This window comes from Calypte anna, chromosome 4B (genome assembly GCF_003957555.1).
Source record: "Calypte anna isolate BGI_N300 chromosome 4B, bCalAnn1_v1.p, whole genome shotgun sequence".
Classification (NCBI taxonomy): domain Eukaryota; kingdom Metazoa; phylum Chordata; class Aves; order Apodiformes; family Trochilidae; genus Calypte; species Calypte anna.
This window is the reverse complement of record NC_044249.1, coordinates 16,796,474-16,813,021: the sequence shown is the minus strand read 5'-3', so window position 1 is coordinate 16,813,021 and position 16,548 is coordinate 16,796,474. Positions and strand designations below refer to the sequence as shown.

The following is a 16,548-nucleotide window of genomic DNA, read 5'->3' as shown; positions in this document are numbered from 1 at the left end:
AAAGCTGCAAACCCAAATAGTTGTACATGTTCCATGCCCAAAGTATGTCATGGATTATCCTGTTTATTTGGATCTTATTTAAAGAACACCCTATTGTCTCAAAATCATTTAACTGTGCAGACAGCTGGCCTATTCAAACAACATGTTTTATTAGAATTCCTCTGTCCTTCCTCCTCCATTCTTTCAGATGGGTACAACCACATACTGTGCTTTGCCTTAAGCATGTAAGCTCTTCAAGGCAGGGACTATCCATAATTCAGTGCAAGTAAAATAGCCAACACAATGGGATCCAGATAAAGTTTTAAACTCCTAGCATCTACTGTAGGACAATTTGCTAGCCCAGACTAGCCTGATTTTTAAAAATCCTTAGGAAACTTTCTCCCAGGCTTGGAGGCTGCTTTAAGTTAAGTGCTAAAAAAATAACTCAGGAGTTGCACGTGTGTTCTAATTGTTTGCATGGCAAAGGAATTTAAGATAAAATACCATTTCCTTTTGAAACTTCACACAAACCACCATCTGCATATTACTAAACAAATGAAAATCTTCCAAACATAGACACAACAGAACAGCAAAATTTCAAGCCCATCTCTTAATAAATCAGAAATTTTAAAAATAAGTGGTACTTTTATTTTTGCTAGATATAACTTACTCTTATCCTCAGAGGACCAAGGAGAAAAAAAACAAAATTACACTTGTCCAAATGCACTGGACTTCAACTTAGAATATCCAGCATGATGCAAACCCTACGTGGCAAAGCATGTAAGGTGTGTAAAGATGTGAGAGCTTTCTGCTAGCTGAAGAACCTGAAAAGATGTTTAGAATGAAAAACAGCATTGCTGTGCTTCTGTACACTAAAGCAGATACAGAACCAAAAAAAAAAAAAAAAGTGTTACAAGGGCTTTTACTATGCAAAGCAGATCACAAGTACAAAACTAACAACCAGCTATTCCCAGTATTGTTCAAAGACCAGCTTAAACCAGCAGGCTCTACAACAGCATGCTCCATCCCCCTCACCTTATTTACAAAAGAAAGGCTGCTTGCTATACCAATTACCTCAGTAAAACACAGCTAAGGTTTCTGAAGAACTTACCGTTGATTTCGAAAGGGAACAAGCTGCCACTTTTGTTCAACTTCTCAGACGAGTACTGAAATCAATCAGAAAAAAAAATGTTTTAACAGTCTGAAACAGCATCCACCTGAAGGAAACTGCATGCAGTTTTCAGTTTCCTACATGTGCATTTAACAATGTCTTTAAAAGGATAAAGTTTTTGCTTGGTATCTTGAAGAAACTCCTGAACAGCTGATCTTTATAAATAAAACCCCTGGAATCTAGCTATTTGTAATGTTTTCAGATAAGACTGCCAAGTATCAAAATGTTTCAAGAGTTGCAACATTAGTCCATGTGAATAAATTATGAAACCAAAAGTGGCAATTCACCCTTCATGAAAAAGCTTTGATGCAATTCTTATTTTGGTAGAGAGGAAAAATAATTTTTTTTTAAATCTAACAATTGAGTTCCCATTTTCAATCTGAAGTTAAAAGGCAAAACACGTTAAACTCAGACAGGAAAAGGTTCATCTAAATGAAATACACAAACCCTTAAGGGTCACCACCATGAACATTATCCCAGTCAAGCTTTACTAATATTCTACATTTCTTTAGATTCAGTGTAGCAAAATGTTCTTATTTCTTAAATGAACACAGGCAATTAAAAGAATCTCTCCTAACCAGAAATCATCTTTTTCAGATCAATAGGTTTTTTAATCAAAGTTTAATGGAGATGGTTCACCACTCATTGTAAAAGCCATGCTTAAAATAAGATTGTTGTGTAAAGGCTTTCAAATTTATGAGTAAGCTTCAGCAGCATCTGAAACATAAAGTTTGTATGCAGAATTATTTTTTTACTAAAATGTAACTTATTTTACCTAGAAAATATTTCTACAAAGGCTCTGGATTTCTCAGACAAAAAAATAGCTTGCTATCCAGCCTTGTGTAAGGGAGTTACAAATAAATGGCTTAAGGCTTGATCAGAGCCCAAGGGTCATTATTTATTCCCCCATCATGACCTCGGGATGGAGAAGAAAATTTCTTTAAAGAGAGCAACAGACTTTGTGAACACTGTGTTTTGTGTATAGCCAAAGAAGATAGCATTGTACAAACACTTCCTTTCCAGATACCAAGTCAATTTTAAAACAAACATCCTTGGGCTACAAAGCTTTTTTTTTCTTGCTATTAACAACACACAGAGTGATAGTGACAACTTTATATCCTTGAGCCTCACACATAACATACAAAGGCTAAGCCATGCTAATAGTCTCTTGGTGTTACTGTTTTAGAGGTAGGAAATAATGGAAAGGATGAAAGGCTAGTACAGCAGCCAGATTTTATCTTATTATTTATGAATGTCTGCATGAGAAAAGCAGATTTACATTTGCATCTGTAGATGCATTCAAAGCTGCCTTTTAAAGCAGGCTAACATCAGAACCCCAAGTTTGAATCTCCATTGGATTTGCAGTTAATTTGCCCTATTCAACCCATGGGAAGTTTGCAACTCTACAGCAGAGCAGCAGTCACCTTCATTAGTTTGCTTTTCATAACTGCAGCTGCCAGTTTTAAAGGCCAGTATCAATGGTTCACTCTGAACAGCCCCAAAGGTATCACACAGAACACTGAACCACATTCAGGTAAGTCACATTTTGGCTGTCCCTGAAGGAGACATTAAAGGACTTTCCAGAAAATTCCTCTCACCACTTTTCCCTAAATGAGAGGCAACATGAACTTTTTCAACTAAGATACATACATATTTGGAACAGAATTCTGTGCCAAAAAGTCTTACAGCTGGAGTATCTAGAACCACATGGAAAGTGGCAAAACAAATGACTTAACATAATAATTAGGGATGTTTAAGAGACTATTCACAGAAGTGAAGACCTTCAATGCTTGGAAGGAACAGTACCCTCAAGGACAATCTGATGTGGTAATTATTTAATTGATAGTTTTTACTATTAGTTTTCATCCAAATATATCTTTAACAAGGTTCTCCTCTTGAAGGCCTGAATTGTTTACCTACACTTTAGTTTCCACCTGATGTACAAAGCTTTTTAAGGTGGTTAAACAACTACATCTCTGACAGCTGCAAAGCACTGAAAGCCTTTTTCAAGGAGAGCACAGAAAAAAAATTGGATCACATACAAACAACCTGTTGAGGGAACAAGTCCAGTGCTAACACAGACAGCAACCTTGTCCTTAAAGCTGTTTCTAAGCAGCTTGTAATGAAGTCAGTGCTCAGCAGTACAGCAAAGAAGGCACATTACAACTACAACTTGCTCTCTTAAGTAATCTTTTATACAGACTCCTGTTAAGGTACAGAAAAGTGCTAACTCTTTGAAGATACAGACCAAAAACTCACTGAGAATGTCACACAAGACATCATATGCAGAAAAAGGACAGTAAGATGCACTGCTTCCAGTAAAAGGTCAAAGCACTGGAATAAGGGGTGACACCAGAAAACTAAGTAAAGAATCTTTTCCATAATATATACCTGGCTTTCTGTAACAGAAATTAAAATACTTGGAAACACTATCTGGTAGTGTATTTTAATGATGTCTGGAAGTCAAAACTTGAGTTGACTATCAGGCTGTAAATTGTTTATAGGAACAAGGATCTTTATATCTATACAACACATGGCAGAAGTCCCATTAGATATTACTGTAAGCATGAACCAGTTTATCAGCTCTCCTGGGCTGGCTATCTCTACCTACCCTCCCCCATTCATTCCCTTTCTGCTATGATCTACCTGACATTGCCTCAAATGTAGAGCTCTGTTACACTCAAAAAGTGACTGCAGTTCCCAAGAACCTTGACAGGGAGGACTGATAACCTCTATGTGAAGGAAATGTTATTCAGAATAAAGCCAAATTATTCAACAAGGTCATTTTCTAGAAGAGGGAACTCAAGTCATGCACCATTATCTTCCAACACATTAAGATAGAGAAATAGAAAACAATCCAGTACAAGTTTCACCTAAAACTGGAAAGGCTTCATGCAAGAGAGTGGATTTTGAAACAGCTGTTCAAAAGTAGAACCTCTTGTGTATTTAGAGGGACTATGCCCAAAAGGAAAAATTGTGTAGTGTGACATTTAGGACAGCATTGCAAGTTTCAGTTGGTTTACTGAGTCTTAACGGGTGCTTTTTTGTTAAACTGTTCACTTAGAGACACATTGGCTGAAACTGAGTAAATGGAAGAGGCACACAAGTGAGACTGACTCACATCATTAATTTAAAAAAATGTTCTTGGGTAGCAAAACTCCAACTAACAAAAACTCTAACTATTCTCCTACATAGACTCCAATCTACTACATTAAGAGCTTCCCAATTTGTGCTACTTTCCTCATTCTTAGAATGACTTCTTGATCTCCATAATTTTACAATTAATTTCAAGGCATTTTGTCCAGCTTACAAGTATATTTGAACTCCTCCAGTTTATCAGCATCCTTCCCAGCTCCAGGAAAGGTAGCAGTTAGTATCCAAGTGCTAACACCCAAGAGATTTTTAATATTCAAGAGATACACATTCAATGAAATAGAGACCAAAGTATATGATTTAATGATGTTTTCAACTCATGAAATCCATAATATGCTCACAGAACATCTCACTGTTGAGAAGTAAGAGTCAAGGTACTGCTCTACCCTGTGAGCTACAGTGCCCATTTGAGATGGAAGCTTGGGACAAGCTCCCTGCTTTTACAGCAAGAAACCAAATAATTAGGGTTTTGGGGTTTTTTTAAGACATTAGCAGCACAAGACTATGCAACATAACTGAGCATGCACTGGCCAAGTGAATTACACCATCTTGAAAAACTAGAATGTTGTTTACTAGAGCAGTAAAATAAGCTACAGCCAGTATTTTACAACACACTTAGACAACAAGTAAAGCAAGGTACTTGGTCATCATCCAGCTTACACAAACAAAAAAAGTGTACTATGTCCTAGACAAGTTGTCTTTATGCCCAGCTTAACCAGCTGGGAGGTAAACAGTTTTGAAAAGAGCTACTTTTTCCTTGTTTTATAACCCTCCATTCAAGAGCTGTATTACAGGATAGCTTTTCCCCAGCTAATTTATCTACTTGAGCCATGACGAGCAGATGCACTGTGCAAGGTATCATGAAACTGATAAGGGTTAACATTAACTTGGGCACGAAAGCTTAGTCTTAATCCTCACCACATGGTCACACAGAACTTTGTGCCAGCACAATTAATGAAAGGTTGGAGGCAAGAGTATTTCAAGAATTACTCTAAACTGTTGTTGCTACTAGAAGAAATTAAAGCATTAACCTGAAGTTTCTGCCACAAAGTCTGAATGTTCTGCAGCTGATTCAAGACCTCCACTAGAAGTCTTAGTACTTTAAAGTTTAGCTGCTGTCTTTACTAATAGAAAAGAATAATTTTTCGTTCCCTTAGGTTCACTTGTCAGTCAAGAAGCCATCTTTTGCTGCCATGAATCCTTTTCAGTAGGGAACAACCTACTGCATACTTCTATTCACACTTGTTTCTCCATTTCTACACCTCCCTTTGCCACTTCCATGCTTTCTCAAGCTGCCATTCTGTACAAACCTAACCCATTTCTGACCTCAGAACCCATTTTCTGCAACAACTAAAGCATTTACAAGACAAATTACTTGAAAGATTAAAGGACTAAGAGCAGGAGAAAGGAGAGGATGAAACTACTGATGAGACATCATCTGCTGTTTTCCACTATAGTCCTTTTTCATGCTTTGTTGTAAGAACAGGTAGAGACAGGAATAAAAAACAACCAACCCATAACATATTACAGCATGCCAAAGCACTCTCTGTAGGCTCTACATGGTGTAAAAACAGCAATTTATCCTTCTGTTCTTACAAGTCTCTGGTCCAAAATCTACAGCAACTATTAGAAAAAGGAGAGCTCAGTTTCTGGACTTATGCTTAATTAAATGCCTCTAAATCTAGAATTAACAAAATGCCACTATGGGTTTAGAGGCAAGCACTGCTAATGATTAGGTGTCACCACAGGCTCACACCTAAGGGCTAAAGGTTAGTAACAAGCTACAAGGTCCCAGTGCAAGCACACAGCTGATTCTTCTACAACCCACATATAGAAAGTTCTTCATCAAGCAAGCTGCAACAAATGCAAGCTGAGTAAGCACTTCTATTTTAAGAGCCAACATCATTCCAAGACCTTATATATTCCTTTCAAGAATAGTACATATTTAAGCTAAATATAGTAAGAACAAGTAAGTTACCAGTAGATCTCTAAATGGATCTGTTGCAGTTTTAAAAGTAAATCCATTTGATTAATATCTACTATCAGACATCCTAACTGGGCAAAGTATTGGACAAAGGTCAAGCACTTGACATGTAAGCATTTCAGGTACTTGTACACAAACTCCACTGCATTCAGGACATGCCTTTGCTTGGATTTGGCTTATGAAACAAATTAGGAAGCAGTTCAGCCACAAGTGCAACTGAGGCCAAATCAAGTAACTGAACAGGCTTCAGGTTCAATGTTCGGAGGTTTTTTTGTTGTTTTTTTTAATAACAGAACTAAAGTGGAATAACACCTAGACATTTAGTCTAATTATCTGTGTGTTTGTCACACTGGTACCTTCAAGTTTGCCCTACAGAAAGGTGCCATTGCAGTTACAGTTAGTGAAATAAGGCTAGCATGTTACATGAAGAATATTGCCTCAGCTCTCAGGTGGCCATATACAATAGACAAGAGACTTATTTAGTATTCCTCATGCTGGAATACACAGCATCTCATTTCTTAGGTGAGATGTGAGGAGAATAGATTCCTTACTGCCTGAATAGTACGCCTGAACTACACCATGGCCCCCACACATTAAATCAGCAGAAAATTACCCAGTAAATATTAAGCACCAGGTATCTGACACAGTGATAAAGCAAGCATCTACCAGAATCAGTCTGTCAGTCAGACACATGACTTCCAGGTCAACTGCACTCACTTGATGACTTGCTCTCCTTCTGCCCAGTGGTGATAGTTACCTACATGCTGCTCAATGAGTTTTACAAGTAAATATTGTTCTTAAATAAACAACTCTTGGCTGCATGAAAAAATTTTTACTACATACCAGTAGCTGTAGTTTTGTTACAGAAAAAGGAATCCTGATAATTCTTTTCAGTCATTAGAACTGAAAGAGAGCAGGCTTTTTGCTAATTATAAAAAACAAAGCTGTAAGGTAAGAGATGACTAAAATAAGAAAGCAAAATTTCAAGAAGGACCATACACTTAAGTTTCACTTTTTCCTCTTACAACTCTCATCCACCCTGCAAACCCGTCCTAATGCAAATAGCTGAATTCAGGCTGACCTACATTCTTGATTTTGAGTTACTTTTTAAACTATTTTGCATTTCACATTTATCACATCATTTCAGTAGATCCTTACCAAATTAATATTGTACGTTTTACATGTCAGATCATCCAAGCTCTGGTTCTGCAGCTTCTCTGTTATTAGTGTTACCATGGTAGTTGTTCCTTTTCCACTGCTCACACAGAAGTGTTGGAAGCTCTTCAGTTTCTTGTTTCAATACTCATGAGCCATTTCTCTTTTGGTGTGAAGTCTTGAGATTTATCCTTCCATCTTATTGCCCAAGTTTATTTCCAAATGCTGTCAGTGTATCATGTCTGATTTTCTGCAAAATTGAGGCAGAAAAAGGAAAGAGTCAGAAAATTTCTTGTGTACAGAGTGTTGTAATATAAGGATTCATGTTTGGACCATTCCTTCATTCAAGTATTCTACCCTGTAACCAGTACTATTTTCTGGCATTACACATCTCTATTCATGAAAATATACTCCTATTGAGATTTCATTGATTACAACTTCAGAAGGAAGCAGAAACTCACACAGAGTTCAAGAGATCAGGATATTATTTGGCCATTTCCTACTATGAAACTGATTTTACCCAGGATTTTTAACCAAGGCAGAAGGAAAGTCTTAAGCTTTCCCTTCTTTAAACCAAGTAGATTGGAACCGCATATAAAACATAGATACCTACCATACAGTTCTGGATGTATAACACTATTTGCCATTTAAAGACATATTACAATAGCTAAACCCTTCTTTAAAAAAAATAGAGCAGCAAGTAGCTCAAATGCTACATCCACCTTCCAAACTCTGAGCTACTTTTAATATATTCCCTGTATTTTTTTTTTCTATTTTAAAGGTTATGTAATTGCTACCTGTCAACAAACACCAGATCTTAAACTTGTAAGCAGGACAGATTTCCATACACGTAAAAGCATCACTGACAAAAGCTCAGATAACTTTATTCTGTGAGCAGTCATCTAAATCAAAAGCAGCAGATTCACCAGCTGCCTCTTTCTATCCTTAAACAACCTCTACATTAAATTTCTTCTCTCTCTTGCCTCAGCATCACTTACCCTTAACTACTGCCACATCACTCCTCACTGTATCCCCAAAGTCTTCATTACCTGATTATTTTACCTCTGGACTTTCCTCAAGCCCATCTCATTCTTTCAGTTCTCAAGAACTGGAATAAAATAACAGGACTTCAGCTTCTTTCTTTTCCTTCTTCTACTATCAAGTCTTTCAGACTCACCAGTTCTCAAATTCACTTCCAGTTTCCAAAACCAGAGTCTGTTAGTATGAATTGTAATTTCTTCACAGTACCTTCAACAAACCACACATCTCATAACTTTGCCTTTCTGTACTAACAAAAATGCCTTTCCTCATTTAATGCTGGTGATCCACTAGTGACAGGCACTGACCATTTTGTTCACAGTTTAAGTTGACTGAGCATATTCAGTGACTGCTTATGGAATTTAAAAAGAGGTAAGAGATCCAGGCATTCCCAAATTTAACCAAAGTAACATAAGCCTTAGGGATGGAACATTGCTGCTGCTAGAACCAGAGGTTTGCTTATATATCCTGTTAAAGTCTACAATTAAAAAATAGCAGAAAATTATTTTAAATTCATGTTTCCATAATATACTGTCTCTTTTCAACACTGCTACTTTTCATCTGTTTGAATAACCAGAAGCAGGAGGGGAAAAAGTCACTCGAATCCATAACCCAAGTTAAACTCATCTACAACGAAGATAATATTAGTGGTAATGTTAGATTATCTTTTAAACCTTTTACCTTTGAGTACACCTTATAAATATGATATTCATATGCTAACCATCAACAACTTCATCTTTGCAGAGATCTGCTTTGGAACAGCTTTCCTTAGCCTGAGAGCTGTCCCACAATCATCCTCTCTACCATCTCTGGGCCTCATTCTATCTACTTTATTTGTTATAAAAGCATATTATATTTGCTACAAGTGCTCCTCAACCATAATTAATGCTACCCAGGTATCTGGAGATTCCACTGGTCTGGTTTTACTGTGTCCTATGTTTCAGGAAAGCACCCAACAACTTGAAGTATTTAGACACCCTGTTCTAAAATTACACCAAGTCAAATACCAAAACCATTCAAGCTCCTACACTCACTGGGACACCCTGCAAAGACCCTTTACAATGTCAGCACCCGCCAAAGCCAAGTGAAACTCAAGAAATGCTGCACAAGCTGAAGGGCAAGTGTGTGAAGAGAGCAGTCCTTAGCACAGCATCATCAAACACTGTCATATTGCTTTCAAACCTGGGAAGTTTAAATTAGATCTAAAATCCAGAATATGAGTCAAGATGAAAGCTCAGTGAAGACAGAAATTATCCATACACAGCCTGAAAACATCCTGAAGCTGAGGAGCTTAGTAACCAGCACAAAGACTTGCAGATTAATTTTAAGGATTAAGATTTCCACAGCTAAGAGGCTACTACTATTAAGAACCAGTTGAAAAGTTCAGCAGGCATTTAAACTTTCCTGTTTGGAAGAGTCATATATAAATTTGTTTTATTTTCTTTCCTCAAGGAAAAAAGGAAAATCCAAGGTTTTGATCTGTAATCAGATAACTAGACAGTATTTATATTTTGCTCAGTTCTTCTCAATGTCAAATGTTTCACTGAAAATTTTAGTCAGCATAATACAAGATAGAATATGGACAGGAGACAGAAGGATTAGTCTTCAGTTAATGAACCAATACATTCAATTGCATGAAAGGATGAAGCAGAAGGAAATTAAAATCACAGAAGCATGGCTCTTTCAAAATCAAGCTGAACTGAACAGATATCCACATTTTTAAAGAGCTGCAACCATTCAGGCCCGTTCTGACAGTGTGCAACCCAACCAATTCTGAAACAAGCAAAATGGAAATTAAAATTTTGTATTTTAGTAACTCAAAAGCAACACTTTCTAAAATAAGACATACTCCACTGAGAAAGACTTTTCTTTAAAGTACGTATTCTGCAAGGGACAGAGGTGAAAAAACAGTGTTAGACAGATAAACCTTCACAGATCAACTCCCAGGGTCTATTTGCTCATCCCACCAAGAGTTCCAACAACAAACCCCAAGAGTATCAGTTCAGACCAGGAGCATGCTTTAGAAGTGAATTGCCTCCTCATCCTCCTTTAATAGTCTTTATTTCACATTATGGACCATTCTCACCTACCAGGAATCCACTCTAAAACAAAGCCATAATGTGCATCTCAGACACCATCCTGCTTCTCCTCCAGCTCCCATCACATTTTCTTGTCTGGTTATTTGCTGCCCGTGGCAGTGTGCCAGCCCTAGTGTTTTTCCTACTACATGGAGAACTAGATCAAGGAATTTTTACAGTTGGATAAAACCAAAACATTTCCTTCTGTTTCTGGGAAAGGTTGTTTTCCAGCTGGACCAGTTCCCCAGTTTGGTTTGCCATGAACTGGACATAACTGGTGTGGGTGTACTGGGGGATGCCAGCACTGCTCACCCAGGTACCTGTCCAGCTACAACTTCAGGAAAAGGAGGGAAAAAGCCACACAAGAAACTCAGCCAACACCAACAGTCAAACACTGAGCCAGGCAGATTCTCCCATAATTAGGAATTAGTTGTCCCCTTTCAAAACAAGGCCTGAACATAGTTTGCTCCCATTTTCCAATTCATACTCCTTTGAGTAGTCAAACTTGGAGCTCAGAGTGATCTGGGATGACCCTGCAGCCTCAGCACCTTAACTCAAAGTGACTGAAGTCTTGGTTCACTCCAGTTGACCTATTTTTAGTCTACCAGGAACTGTTCCCCTCATCTTTGCTAATTAATAGTGGAAGTTCCTGACATAACAAAATTCCTCACAGTATTTTTACATTTTTTGGCTTTGTTTCATGACCCTTTGTTGCAGTACACATTTAGTATGCCCAGAGATGGTAAGCTGTTTATTTTATATACTTTTTCCACCATTCTCTCTTTCCAAAACTGATTCAAGGCAGCAAAAACTCTGTCTCTCCTTATCATGCCCTCTATGCTTACGAGGCCAAATCCTTCTCAAACTGCTTGGCACTTCAGACTAATTGGATTTTCAGTAATAGGAACCATTTGACCATGCTTGTTTATGGCACTGTGGATCCTGCTGAATTTGCATTTCTTCAGCTGCCTCACAGCACAGATCCCCATGCAATCCAGTCCTGCCTGCCAGGGTGGGGACATGCCCTGCTTTCTATACAACCTGCAAGTTGTGTACCCCAAACACACAAACCTCTGCTGTCACTAAGTCTCTACAGGTAGCAGCTGAGCCATGCAAGTTCAAACACTAAGATCCTCCAGGCCTTGAGGTTATAATAATAGATATTGGAGCTGCAAGCTGGATGAAATCCTACAAGATTATGACCACTTTCCCTCAGCACAACACCCTTTATGGAGCTTGATGAGCCACAAGAGTGAGAGAGCTCAGCAGTCCAAGATAAACATGCATAACAAAAGATGTGTCTGTTCATGGGACAGACTTCACCTTGCTGGGATCTGCTTAAGTCAGGAAGTAGAGGTGAGAGAGAATAGTTTTTTATTGCTGAAAGGTAGACTAATGAAAAGTAATAAAATAAATGTAATATATAAAGCAAACTCCAAATGCAAGCCAAAGTTAACATTCCTCAGAGCTGGAGAATGAGCTGTGATGGAATCAGTATCACTATTATCTCAGATTTGAAGTTCTGTTCTATGACACATTCCGAAGTCTAAGAAAAGTAAAGATTATTATTCTAGCTTTACAGTAGTACTAAAGAAGCTTTATTTATTTAATAACGTAGCCAAAAATAGTAATGATTTGTAAAATCTCTGCCAAAATTATGGGTTGAAGAGAAGTGCTGTATCACAAATCCTGTATCATCTCAGTGATGTCACTGGGGTGGTTTTTTTGGGAATGACTACTAAAAATATGGATTACCCAATCCCACAGCAAATTCAAGTATGTCAGAGGCCCATCCTATTTGACAAGCTACTTTTCAAAGAGATGAAGATTCCTGATGAAGTACATCAAGCCAATTCAAAAATCTCTTCTTGGCTTTAAGAGAATAAGGCAGTCAGACTTATTTCCAACCCACTCCTCCTCCTCTGCATCCTGCAGGACAAAATGTTCCAGCAACAGCTCATCTCACTGGGAAAATTTACATTTGTTTGAAACACTTCTAGCAATTTCTTCTGTCTCTGGAAGAGCCATCTTGGATACAGAAGAAAAGATCACAAGATTTTAGATGACTTCTCCATAAAATGTAGGTGTTCCTTAATGACTTCAATTCCATTTTTTTCTGCCTATGGGACTAAAATTATCCAGTGAGAACACAGAAGGTTGTTCTTTCTTTTCTCTTTCTTCACATTATTTCCTACTTTGCTCATAGAACCCTTATTACCAACAATCCCATCAAGACATACTCAGCCAGCTCCCAGCAGAAGAAAAGGATTAGTAGAGTCAAAATTCCAATTTGGATAAGTAGGTCCTTTAAAATATTATCTCTGCTCCAGCAAGCCAAAGCAGCTAATCACCTCAGCAGTACTAACTCCAGATCTAGATAATTCTGCTACCAGACTCTAGATAAAAAATGTTGCAACTTTTTATGACCTGGCACTTTCTGCAGTATCCAAGATGCAAACCTGATCTAGTTTTAACTGAGCATTGTCTGTCCAGTTAGTTCTAGTTATGCCTGAAACACTTAGTTGGAAGACCAACTCTTTAGAAACTGTTCAATACTTCATGCCACTTAAAAAAAAACAAACTACATCATTCCTAGTTTCCTGCAATGCAAAATTTGTTTGCTTCCAAATGTAAAAGTAACATTCTACTCCTAAAACTACACATTATTTCCCAGAGCAAAGCTTACAGGCAGGCTAAGTATTCCTATTCATAGTATATATGACTATTACTAGTAACTTCTAGCCCAGAAGGTTCTTGATAGTAGGCAATTAAAGAGAATTATCATAGAATCATAGAATTGGCTGGGTTGGAAAGGACCTCAGAGATCATCAAGTCCAACCCTTGAACCACTGTTGCCGTTGCTAGACCATGGCACTGAGTGCCACATCCAGTCTCTTTAAATATCTCCAGGGATGGAGAATCCACTACTTCCCTGGGCAGCCCATTCCAATGCTTGATCACTCTCTCCATAAAGAAATTCTTTCTAGTATCCAACCTAAACTTCCCCTGGCACAAGACCATGCCCTCTTGTCTTGTTGAAAGTCGTTTGGCAAAAGAGCTCAACCCCCACCTGGCTGCACCCTCCTTTCAGGTAGTTGTAGAGAGCGATGAGGTCTCCCCTGAGCCGCCTCTTCTTTAGGCTGAACAACCCCAGCTCTCTCAGCCTCTCCTCACAGGGTCTGAGCTTGAGTCCCTTCACCAGCCTGGTTGCCCTAGAGTCCTATCTGGACTCTTAACTTCTTAACACTAACCTGGATAGTGGTTCCTCTGAAGCTTTCCTGAATTTCATATCAATTAAAAGCACCCAGAGCTTTAAACAGAAAGTTCCCTCCATCTATAGAATTATTCACCAATGTTTTGGGGATAGGGACTTGAGGGAGATACCTCAGCTTCCTGCATACCACCACACTTCAGGGCTCTTCTTGATGGACAAATAACCAACACACACATGGAGATCCTCAGAAAACAAAGGTAACAACAGTGTATTAGAATGTTTCTGATCAAAAAGGTCAAAGAAAGAGCAGGGCTTATAACCCTACTTTGTAGTGTAAGGAAATTGTTTCATAATCCCCTAGCAAGTCTTGCTTAAGTAGTAGTTCCTCTCTGAAGAGTTCAGACACTACACAAAATAAGGTAGGGCTCAGCTACACTCTACATACTAGAAGTCAAAATGAAGCCAAAGAAATTAGTTCCAACATCTGCAATTCAGAGTTTCTTTTAAATACTACAGAAATATTTCCTGTGTTAGAGAATCTTACCTTATTCCATACAGGGCTTTCATAAGCCAGTTTTTTTTACAAGGAAGCCTCAATATTATGAGGTGTTCCAGCCTGGATTAAGGTTGCCACAACTTCAGCACAACACTGCAAAAAGAGACAAGAAAAATATGCTAGAAGGAACCCTTTATATTAACTGATGGTCACTGGATTCCAGTTTCCCAGATATTCCACAGGCTCAGGAAGCACAAGTAATACCAAGAGCTCAACATTATCTGCTGAAGAACATACCTGACTTTATGTACAAGACAGGACTATATTCCAATTGCTCCAAGGTTGAAAATTAGTATTTGTGTTGCTCCTGGCTCCAAAGAATAAATATTAGAATAAATATTAGGTCCACTAGCCTCAAACACAGAAAATCATTAAAGAACTCAGAATTTTTCTCTTTTGACTCAAAGGTGCCATCCTTCTGACACCAACTGGGCACTGCGACAGTTGTGATAAAATAGAAACCCTTACTGAAATAAGGCACACTCACTTCTACTCTATCTCCCACAGCTCAGACATTAAATCTACAACAAGAAAGGAGAAAAGCCTCAACCATCACAAACAGCCTTTGGATTTCATTTTACTTGAAATCATCACATTGCAGCAAATCCCTTGAACTCGAAGGGAACAAGCAGTACTCAGTCTTCTGATTGAAAAAACAGACCTTGGTCAAAGCCTCCCATGTGAGATGAAGAAAACCTGAAAGCAGAAGCACCAGAAGTAAACTAAAGAGAATATCCTGGCTTAGAGATGGCAGTTTCCAGTTTGCAAAACTCACAGCCAGATGATGTTCTGAAAAGAGGTTAAAGGTAATATTCAATATACAGATTTCTCATTCTTCAGATGAAGAATTCATCCAGCTTGGCCTAGCAACACATACAAAATAAAATACCTAAAATTGTTTAATAAAATTTGAATTAGAAACAGAAGATTTTACTCTGTTACACAATGAACAGTTGTCTGTAATAAATACTACCCTTTATTTCCCAAGTTGCTATCAGGTGGTTTGGGTTTATTTTTAAACCAAGAGGAAAGGTTCCTTCCAGAAAGGGAACATGGAGATGGGGATATTAAGCCTTTGTCACAGTTTATAAAAAATATTTCTCAAAGCAATAGAGTAAGTGGAGAAGTAAATTCAGGAGACATTTTCCAGGTCGTATCTAATTAAAGCAAAGAAAGTATCACCACAGAAAACTAGGGCTAAGAACATAACCCAGTAAGAAAAGCATTTCTTATTGCCAGGTTCTACCAGTAAAAAGTTTCAGTCTTCCAAGTTTAAACCCATCATTCAGATTTGAAGAAGACCTCACATTGACATCACAGACAAGTCATTCAGCATCTTTTAAAATATCTTTGTCAGACAGGACAGCAGATGAGCTGTGTCTTGTGCCTGATCCTTGGGAAATTGCTTTCCCAAGGTTTTTTTATTACTTATGTTCCCCTTCCCAAAATAATCTACCACTATTTAAATGACAGGCAAGGATTTCATTAATATTGCTGACTCTGGTTGGTGTTCCAGGTGATTCAGCCATCAGCACTGGCCCGTGGCCACTCATCTCCCTCCAATGTGCCATTTGGATTTTTCCTCCCTTTCCTCAGCATTACTGCAGAAAGCACAAATCTATGTTGTGCTGTGTTAAGGAACAAGAAATCTGGTCTACTGAGGCTTTTATACATGAACTGAAACCTTTGCTTTTTCCATAATTACAAACTAAATGTGCTAACAGTCATTATTTAAATAAAATGCTAGCTCCAAGTAAGAATTATTTCATACTTGTAGTTCAGAACAAAACCCAGTAGGCAGTTACCACTTCACAGTATTACTGTAACTTTTAGACCATGTTGTTATTTCTGAAAGCTTGGAGCTCAGGTCCTACCCAAATTATTTCCATCTCCACATACTGTTTTTATAAGTATTCTATTTAAAACCAGAGGAAGTATTTATTTAGTATACAACCCTCCAGTAAGATATGAATTCAGACTCATTATAAATAATAATTTCTACAGAGAATATTTAAGTTTGAAGAAGTATACATACCACCAGCCTAAACCCACAGCACTCCCACTGAAGCAGGTGATCCAGATTATACAGGACCCACAAGACTTCATTTTACTCTCAGGTTGTCAAAAAACAAACCCACAACCCACACAGGTGAAGATTAACTGGCCTTACTACAGAGATATTTGCTTCACTCCAGTTAGGGAAGAAAGGCCAGTGGAAAA

General features: G+C 38.0%; 1 protein-coding gene across 7 annotated transcripts in view; it reads right to left on the bottom strand.

The window, feature by feature from the left end:
* FAM53A (family with sequence similarity 53 member A) overlaps positions 1–16,548 on the bottom strand; it is a 70,575-nt gene that overhangs the window by 40,475 nt on the left and 13,552 nt on the right. For 6 of the 7 annotated variants that reach the window (XM_030450697.1, XM_030450692.1, XM_030450699.1 and 3 more), the window contains exons 2-3: positions 7,446–7,692; positions 1,091–1,145 (exon numbers count right to left, since the gene is read on the bottom strand). In XM_030450697.1, the coding sequence (XP_030306557.1) occupies positions 1,091–1,145; positions 7,446–7,523 (133 nt within the window). In that variant the 5' untranslated portion in view covers positions 7,524–7,692. Of the gene's footprint in view, positions 1–1,090; positions 1,146–7,445; positions 7,693–14,316; positions 14,422–16,548 lie in introns of all 7 variants that reach the window. The other variant, XM_030450693.1, reaches the window with a different exon arrangement.